Source organism: Pinus tabuliformis, chromosome 7 (genome assembly GCF_031772625.1).
Source record: "Pinus tabuliformis cultivar Carrire ecotype Pingquan chromosome 7, CPIR1, whole genome shotgun sequence".
NCBI classification, from domain to species: Eukaryota; Viridiplantae; Streptophyta; class Pinopsida; order Pinales; family Pinaceae; genus Pinus; species Pinus tabuliformis.
Window position 1 is genome coordinate 1,176,761,639 of NC_142293.1, and position 9,043 is coordinate 1,176,770,681.

The 9,043-nt window shown below is 32.2% G+C and overlaps 1 protein-coding gene across 1 annotated transcript; it reads right to left on the reverse strand.

Moving 5' to 3' along the window:
- Nucleotides 1-474: 474 nt before the first annotated feature.
- On the reverse strand, nt 475-5,824 carry LOC149251645 (1-aminocyclopropane-1-carboxylate synthase 7-like). The gene is made up of 4 exons (XM_089453953.1): nt 5,621-5,824; nt 5,368-5,499; nt 5,056-5,216; nt 475-1,399 (listed from the first exon to the last, which is right to left on the reverse strand). The coding sequence occupies exons 1-4, from the start codon at nt 5,822-5,824 to the stop codon at nt 475-477; spliced, it is 1,422 nt and encodes a 473-aa protein (XP_089310079.1).
- Between the last annotated feature and the right edge of the window lie 3,219 nt (nt 5,825-9,043).

A 9,043-nucleotide genomic window follows, 5' to 3' on the forward strand; every position in this document is an offset into this window, starting at 1 on the left:
ATTTATTTTATATTTTTTTAATTAAAATTTAATTAAAAATCTTTAAAAAAATACTTTACCATAATAATAATAAAAATATTCTAAAATATAAATATTAATAATTATTTTAAAATTATAAATAATTATACCCTAGACATGATTGTAGCCCCCAATAGACCTAATTAGAGCCCACATGAAGCTGATCGGTCCATTGCATTGCGCTATAGCAACAATTGGATTTAAAATAACTTAGACATATTTATACAAGTTTTTCACACCTACAGTGATTGAGATGCAAATTTCAACCCTCCGATTTTGAATTAGTAGTAATTGGAGATATTTCTTATAATATATAAATGAATTTTGATTGAAAACATTTCTTTTACAATATATCAGTTATAATCGCATCACGTACCCATCAATAATAAGGCGGTTCGTCTTGGTATTACATAAAAATAAAATCAGTAAAGGTTTGGGCTGCTCCAATTTGACCTGTCATGTAAATCCTTCGTCTGTATTCGTTTTAACTCTTTTCTGATATGGCCTCCCGTCATCATAGAGCTGATTCGATCTCCTGCTCTGCATAAAACGCTGAATCCGATCCAGTGACTCTTTCACTGTATGATCGGTCATATTGGCAAAACAGAACCTAAACCACCCAGGCTCACTGCAGTGGCAAGAAGAACCAGGAGAAACATTCAACCCAATCTCTTTTAAGATTATCTTCCACAGTCTAATCTCTCCTTCTTCGTTACGGGATTGCAGAAGATGTCTGAGATCCACCCAACAGAACAAACCCGCGTTGCTATTCAGGCAAGTGATGCCAGCCACACGCAGTCCAGAGACGAACATTTCGTGTCTCGTTCGTAGCCTCTTACTATTCTCTGCTAAATATTTTCTTACAAATTCAGTGTCAGATAGCATTGAAGCAATCAAGTGTTGTGTCTGTGAAGAAACCAACGAAAAACTTGACATTCTGCGAGCAGCGGTAACAACTGTATCGTTGTAAGAGTAAATGACTCCGACTCTGAAGCCCGGTAGTCCTAGCTCTTTCGACAGGCTGTAAACAATATGAACACTCTCCCTCTGAAAAAATTTATTGGTGGCCAAAATTTCTGCAATGCTTGTGAACTTCTTTGGTGATGAGAAGACTGATCCCGAATAGATCTCGTCGCAGACAAGATGAATGTTCTTCTCAGACACAAACCCAAGAAGCTTTGTTAGAGTGATAGCGTCCATGGTTGTCCCTAATGGATTTGAAGGATTCGTTATTAAAAGACCCTTGACTTGTATATTTCGAGCCCCGGCTTTCTGATAGGCCGCTTCAAGTGCAGGTATAGTTATCTGAAAATCGTCATGGCTGCTGCAGTGTACGGGTATGATCTCCACCCCTGTGCGCCATCTCAGATCTCTATCAAAACTGCACTAACAAAAGACTCATACTCATTTAGTTGCAGCTTCATTTGAGAAGGAGAAGTTAATTATGTGATCATATATTTAGATTAAAAGATAGTTACCCAATTCAAAATTTAATTATGAATTCAATTCCATTGATAGTTTAAAATTCAATACCAAACAAATTCTAGAATATACATATTTTATGAATGTATTATATTTTTCAATGTTTAAAAAATTTGAAATATATGGAAAATCTCAAAACTTTTTTAATGGTAAATGTTGTAAATAAAATAATATATTTAAATAAAAGGTATAATTTTACATCAAAATAATAAATTAGAGATTATGAAAAAAATTATATTCATTTATATACTCAACAATACTATAAATTATATAATTTCCAATAAACTAAACTTGGTACAAATTCCACATTACATTAATTCCAAATTCTATCTCAAATTTATATTTGGAAAAAGAAAAAGAGAAGAAAAAGAAAGCGTATAAACCCTTCTCAATCACTCACTTATTTTTCAAACCAGATTATATTCTACTTTGTAACTATTAACAATATCTTGTATTATTTTTAATTATACGTTTGTATAATTAAATTAAATTTTATTTTACAATATAAAATATTACTATTGTAATTTATTATTTATTCAAATTTCTAATAAAAATCCAGTAATGTTATAATCCAGAAATTATTACTAAATTATTTCACGCAGGAAAAAATGCATCTCATGGATCCTAAATTCTGTTTCAAAAGTAGGTAGCACTAGGAATTAATTTTATTTTATTGTGAACCTATGACTTGATACGTAACCGCCTTTTTTTTTTCCTTTTATCATTGCGACCGATTTTAGTAACTATGGATTAAAATATTGCATTATCCGGATCCGGCAACAGAATCGTGCTGGAAAAGATTGCATTATAGGAGCAGGTCAGAGGTTATCAGGGACAGTGGAACTGATTCAGCATCTGAACAGAAGAGGCAATTTTGTTCTCAGTCAGCAGCATTTCCATTTGGTTAGAGAATATTGTTGATTAATATAAACAGCAGTGGCTACAGTTTGTTAAAACTCTAAAGGAGGCCGTTATGTTAGGAATGAAAAGGGGACTGTATTGCATGGGCTGGAAAAAAGAAGATTATGGGAGAAGTTGAGGTGGCCGACTGTTATCTCAAAATTTGCCAGAAGAAATTTCAGAATAATAAAACACTGCTGATTTTATAACTTTTTGCAAATTAATATCTCAATAAAAGTTGTAGTTTTTTTTGGCTAAAGTGGCTAAACAAGAATCTCACATGGTCAAACTTAAAAAAGAAGAACCACCATGGTCCAAGGATATGCTATCTATGCAAGCAAAATTCAGAGGATAATGAACACCTTTTTATACACTATCACAAATCTGTTAACATCTCGAAACATTTCACCAGTAAGCTACAAATTCCCTTTATTCAGTTTACCTCAATAGAGGAATGCTTAAAATGGTGGAGCAATCAGAGTAAATGCAGGAGGCTGCTCACTTTGGTTGTTTTTGGGGAAATTTGGAAAAGAAGGAACCAACTAATTTTTTATTCATTTAGAGAAGGGGAAAACGAAAATTATGACTTCATAGAGCAGTGGGTTGTAGCAGAACAAAATGTAGCCTCACCTTGGCTGTTTTTTGGGAAATTTGGAAAAGAAGGAACCAACTAATTTTTTATTCATTTAGAGAAGGGGAAAACAAAAATTATGACCTCATAGAGCAGTGGGTTGTAGTAGAACAAAATGTAGATAACAGGAAAAAAAAAAGAGAAGGAAAACTTTCAGATCAACAATTACACAGTGGGTTTTTTTTACGGGGCAGCTCAAGGAGGAAGATGTGGGAGCGGTTTTTACTTAAAGATGTCAGAAGAACAAGAATTCCATGTACACTAGTATGAGGGAGAAAGAACAAGCAAAGAACAAGAAGGCAAGAAAGAACAAGCAAAGAACAAGCATGAAGGCAGAAGTTGTAGCTCTTTGGGGCTTATTATCGTTTATTAAGATTTTGATTTTCCCCAAGTACAAATTTTTGAAGACTCCAAATGTTTAATAGATCATGTAAATGGAAAGCACAATATCCAACAGATCTCCCTACAAGACTGAATGAGACGGATAAAAAACATATGGAACTCCCTTAAGAAGCCACCCATTCAGCACATCAACATGACACGACAAAATAACGATGATTTATCGAAGAAAGAAATTATAGCCGCAGAAGAAGATATATACATCATGATCAAAATGACATAAAATGAGACAAAACTAGAAAGGCTAACGCGCGATAGGTCTCCGAAGACTGTACAAAAAAAGCACAACTCCAACACAGATAAGTTCAAAACAAGCCTGTTTCTTTTTGTTTTTGTTTAAAATTTTGTATCAAATACTATAAAGAAAACACATGTGGAATGAATTTTGTATGGCAGTGATTTTAACAATATGTAAATGCCTTGAGACATTTCTAGAAGCTTATAGCATCTCTTGGAAATTTTGTGATAAATTTCGTATTATGACAGAGAACTTAGCTCCACTATTATTGTATATTGTAATTTACAATTCAGTTGTATGCATGTAGAAAATTTTTCTACCTTATATAGCCCCAATTTACAATTCAGTTGTATGCATGTAGAAAATTTTTCTACCTCATATAGTCCCTCATAATTATATACTGTTTTTAACATAGGGACGATTTTTTCTCGCTGAAAATAAAACTATTATGGATTAAAATATTTTAATTACCAATAACATACCATATCATGAAACACCATATGAGGAAATTCGAGCGCACATACAGATTGACAGTTACTATCGTCATATTTTTTTTCAGGCAGCAACCTATTTCGCGGGAACAGTTAGCAGCCTATTTCGTGGGAACAGTAATTAGTATTTAAACAATATTTTGGAATTTAGAATTAGCTCCAGTTATAGTTTAAAATATTCTTGAAATTAGCAATTTAATTTAGTTAACTTATCTCAATTTTAGTTTAGTTAAGTTTGGTTGGCAGGAGTAAGCTAAAAAAATGATTTTAATTAAACTCACTCTTGACAGTCCCATCCATTCGGAAATAAAAAATTGACTTCAACTCACCTCACTCTTATCCAGGAATATTTTTGAAATCCTCACTTCGGTAAAGTTCATAGAGTAGTCACTTCAGTAAAGTTCAAAGTTACTTTCCTTCCTACCAGCATTTTAGACGGTCTGTTAATTGATGCTTCACGATTGGAAGGACAAGAGTGAGTAAAAAAATTCACTTTATTCCTCTTTCTCATATTCTCCAAATCAACCATCTAGAGAAGGATGCCTATCTACGAAGGGAGGAAGGGAATGTTCATTAGTTTACAAAGTTTAATATTATTTAAATTATTATTTATTAATATAGATTTATTTTAAATATGATTTTAATATGAATATATGTAAATTTGTGTAAATTTTTATAATAAGTAAATATTATTTAAATATTTTATATATTTTGTATATATTTTTATATATTTTTTATTTTTATTTTGATTAATAAAAATAAAATTTAAACTTTAATAAAATAAAATTACACATCATACTAAATTGAAAAATAAGCTTTTCCACTTAATTAACAATATATAAAAAAATTAATTACTAAAACCAATATTCATTAATATTATATAGAAATGAGTTTACCCCGGGTAGTATGGCGTTGGTACGAGAAAGGCTTCTCCAGGATCAGCTAGAGAGAATGTCAGCACCTCGTGCGCTGCAGTTGCACCTGCAGTGAGAACAATTCTATCTCTTTCAAACTTCGCTTTTCTTCCTCCAACTTCTTCCATAAACATGGCAATTGCCTGCGTCAACCATTCAACATATTCAGTAATATTCAATCCCATCCAAGGAAACTTAAATAAAGTAAAAGTACATCTTTTGGTTTATAATTACCAGTAAAGAAAATTCAAGTTGTTAGACAACATGTCAAGTATGCAAGTTGCAATTTTCTACCTTTCTGCAATCAGCGAGGCCATGGTAATCTTGATAAAGAGCAATTTCCTTAAACCTTGACAAACCCTCCTCGGCACAAATCGATGCCATTGGATGCGCAAGTAGCCAGCTTTCCAGCAAGTCGAATGACAGCTACAAGTAATTTCAAACATGGTAAGTAAGTATCATCCAATTCAACGGACAGTTAATTGTTTACCAGCACAAATGTGTGTGAGAAATGGTAGAATATAAACAGATATGATCTGTTATCTACCTGATTCTCTGCCAAACCCATTTGGATGATTCCAGAAGGGTTGTTTATTGGGTGGTAGGGATTAGCATCATACTCCTTCCAGCCATCAAAATAGGGAGAGTCCTCCGCATGGGCTTTAGACGTCGCCAACGATGAAAGGTGGGCTACTTTGTCAGGTAAACGCTCAGTACCTTCCTGTTGCGGCTGCATAGTTGGGTCTTCCATCCATATCGTCATATTGGAATGCTATCTTGAAGTTGAAGCGATGGACGTGGTTGTCTATATGGAGACCTTAGCTTTATATAACTTCTCCAAGCTACCCCAAAATCCTCATTTATAACGCCATTTACATGAGACGAACTGTAATTTATAACAATGACATGAAAATCGAGTTTTCTATAATATGACTTTTTGGAGATTCTGGTGACGGAATTCAATGAAAGAAATTGAAATTAAATTTTGATTTGTTGCAGTTTTAACTGTATAATTGGATTTAACGCGCTGAAAAATTGTGACACGCTTTAATTGTGGAGAAACTATATTGCTGAAAACTACATAAAAATTTCTGAAAATACCCTTGGAATTAAATGTTCGGGATCCAATGACGTAGTTTTCAGTTTATTTTTTCCATTATTTTTCTTCTCTGTTTTCATTCATTATGTCAGCCGCCCACCATCCCAAAACCTGGAATAATTCTGACGTCTAGACCATGGATCTTTGCAAAGAAGCCACTTTTCCTTTAACCAGAAGTTAAACAGGTCCTCGATATAACATTTTTCTTCATAACAGTATGAAATTATTAAAAAGAAAAGTTCTAAATGAATTATATATCAACTGCTATTTTATTATTTATGTATCTTTCCGCATAAATTTTGGGAATAGGGTTGTTTTACTATTTATATATTTTTCAGCATAGATTTTGGGATGTTTGTATATAGTTTACTATTTATATATCTTATATTTTAGATATTTTATTATTTATATATATTTTTATACATTTTGGGAATATTTCAAAATATGGTTTTCAGTAAAGAGGTTAAAAATGGTAAGCTTTTTTCTTTGGGCTCTCTTCTTATTAGCTATGTAGGCTTCTCCGATCTTGTATTCCTTGCTCAGCTCTGATACTAATTTGTTAGAAAAATAGAGGAGAAAAGACACAAAATTGATACACAAAACAATATGAGTCACTTCTCTTCTATTAAACAAAATTGACTTGATTATAATGAACCTTGTAAGAAATATTGGTACTTTTTAACTGACTACTTATTTGATGCTAACTTCAACATGCAAACACTCACTAATTTAACCTTTCCAAATATAAAACTGAACTGCAACTGACACTCATTTGACTCAATAAACTCGCACTAATATACTAACACTAATGAACTCAAACTCTAAATTTAAACTACTCTTCATGTATGCTCCACTCTAAATTTAAACTAACTATTGTTCATGTATGCTTTTCATGTGAGAGAGTAATTAACTATAATTAACTATTTTAACATGTTCGACTTGTAAGTGAAGATGGATATTTATTTTTCAAATTTATTTAAATTTTATACATATGCATAGGTGCCAACTAATTTTCCCTCATATTACATTATTTTGTTATATGCAAGCCTAGGGCATTCATACATAAGTTAACATAATTGTGATCAAGCCAAACATGCCTACATTCATCCTAAATGTAATATCCCTCTCGTTAATAATAAATAATAAAAATAATAAATCATAAATAAATGATATTTAAAATATATACGAGAAAATAAATAAAAATAAAAATAGTTATTCTCTAAATAAGAATAAATACAAATAAAACAAGAAAAATAAGAAAAAAAAAAAAGAAAACTAAAAAAAAAGAAAACTAAAGAAAACTAAAATCAAAGTCCAATGTACACACATGGAATGTGTGCATGTGGTTGCTCATCCTATTTATTTATTAGAGGGTGAGGAGGATGGGAGGCATTCCATCTTTCAGAGTTTCTATCCTTCATTCTCTTGGGAGAATGGTGTTGTAAGACTTAGGGGTCTACGGATGGGAGGCATTCCATCTTTCCGAGTTTCTATCTCTCATTCTCTTGGGAGAATGGTGTTCTAAGATTCAGGAGTCACTGTCAATAGAGAGTTTGGGGGTGGCTAGTTGTAGCAAATCTTTGCACAATTGATCCTACGGTTGGGTGGAGAGTCATCCCCAAAACCTTGTTATCATCTGGCAGACTTCAATCATAGAGAATATAAATATGTGCTTATTTGTTTGATTATGATTTTAATTAGAAACTTAACTTATGTTAACTTTGTACTGTTACACTAAAAAATTTCAAAATTCTAACCCTAAAATAACATAAAAAAAACTCCACTATAAAAAATATAAAATTAATTAAATATAATTTTAAATAGACAAACCGAAGCAGAAACATGTGTAACAGAAGCTGGCTTTCCTTTAAAAAAAGGTTGACATTTTTCTTGATCAAAATATGAAATTATTAAAAATAAATAAATTGAGTTCTATATTGATTTTACTTTATCAAGGGCCCTCTGAACAATTATAAAGCGATATCTTCCTCCATCCACGCTACAGTAGGAATATAAGTCAGAAGGCAGTGAGGAGCTGATGCGAGAGCATGAGTCGACCACGCCAGGATCTGTGGCGGAAGGATAGTAGGAACTCTTCCTGCCAAACATCGTTGACTTCTTTTATAAAAGATATTTTATAAGACATATCTTTATCAATCCAGGGGTATTTGTTTTGTTTGCAGTGAAATCAAAATTTCATGTGGTGTTTTTTTTAATACATAGATGTATGAGTTTTTAATTGTTTCCTGTTATTATATGCAAGTTTCAAATAGCGCATATCATACACTAACTTAATATAATTGCGGTTATGTAAAAGACCTTTATTTTGCTTCGGATTGGCCACTGCCTTACTTAAAAATTTCCAAAATTGGAATGAAGCATAATTATTTCCCTTTGTTATATGCAAGTTTCAGAGAGCATATCTCATACAATAACTTAATATAATTGTGATTATTAAGAGACTTTTATTTTGCTTGGGATTGGCCACTGCCTTCAACTTAAAAAATTCAAGGATTGGACCCCATTAAGAAACTACAGTGAAAATGAAGCATGAGAACTAATTAAATATAGTTCATATCTGCTAATGAGAAATTTAAATGATAAACAAAAGAAGAAACCACTGTACCAGAAGTCATTTCCTTAAAAAAAAAAACTTTAAGCATTTTTCTTGATAACCAAAAAGCCGTTTCCATCGCAACAGGGTCTGTGGCGGAACACCAGTAGGAACTCTGCATGCCAACCGCCATTGAGTTCTTGAATACGTAACGTAATGGACATTTAAACTCGTAAGGATTCTTTGCACTAAATGTCATTAATCTCGTTGACGCTGTAATCTGGCCAACCATTAAAGCATTCCATTTCCTTACGAAA

What these genes read in the sequence shown, in the direction of transcription:
- LOC149251645 (XM_089453953.1), bottom strand. Translation starts at nt 5,824, where the DNA reads ATGGAAGACCCAACTATGCAGCCGCAACAGGAAGGTACTGAGCGTTTA. An exon ending in TGGGTTTGGCAGAGAATCAG is followed by an intron (nt 5,500 to 5,620) that starts GTAGATAACAGA and finishes AATTACTTGTAG; the next exon opens with CTGTCATTCGACTTGCTGGA. An exon ending in CCAACGCCATACTACCCGGG is followed by an intron (nt 1,400 to 5,055) that starts GTAAACTCATTT and finishes TTGTTAGTGCAG; the next exon opens with TTTTGATAGAGATCTGAGAT.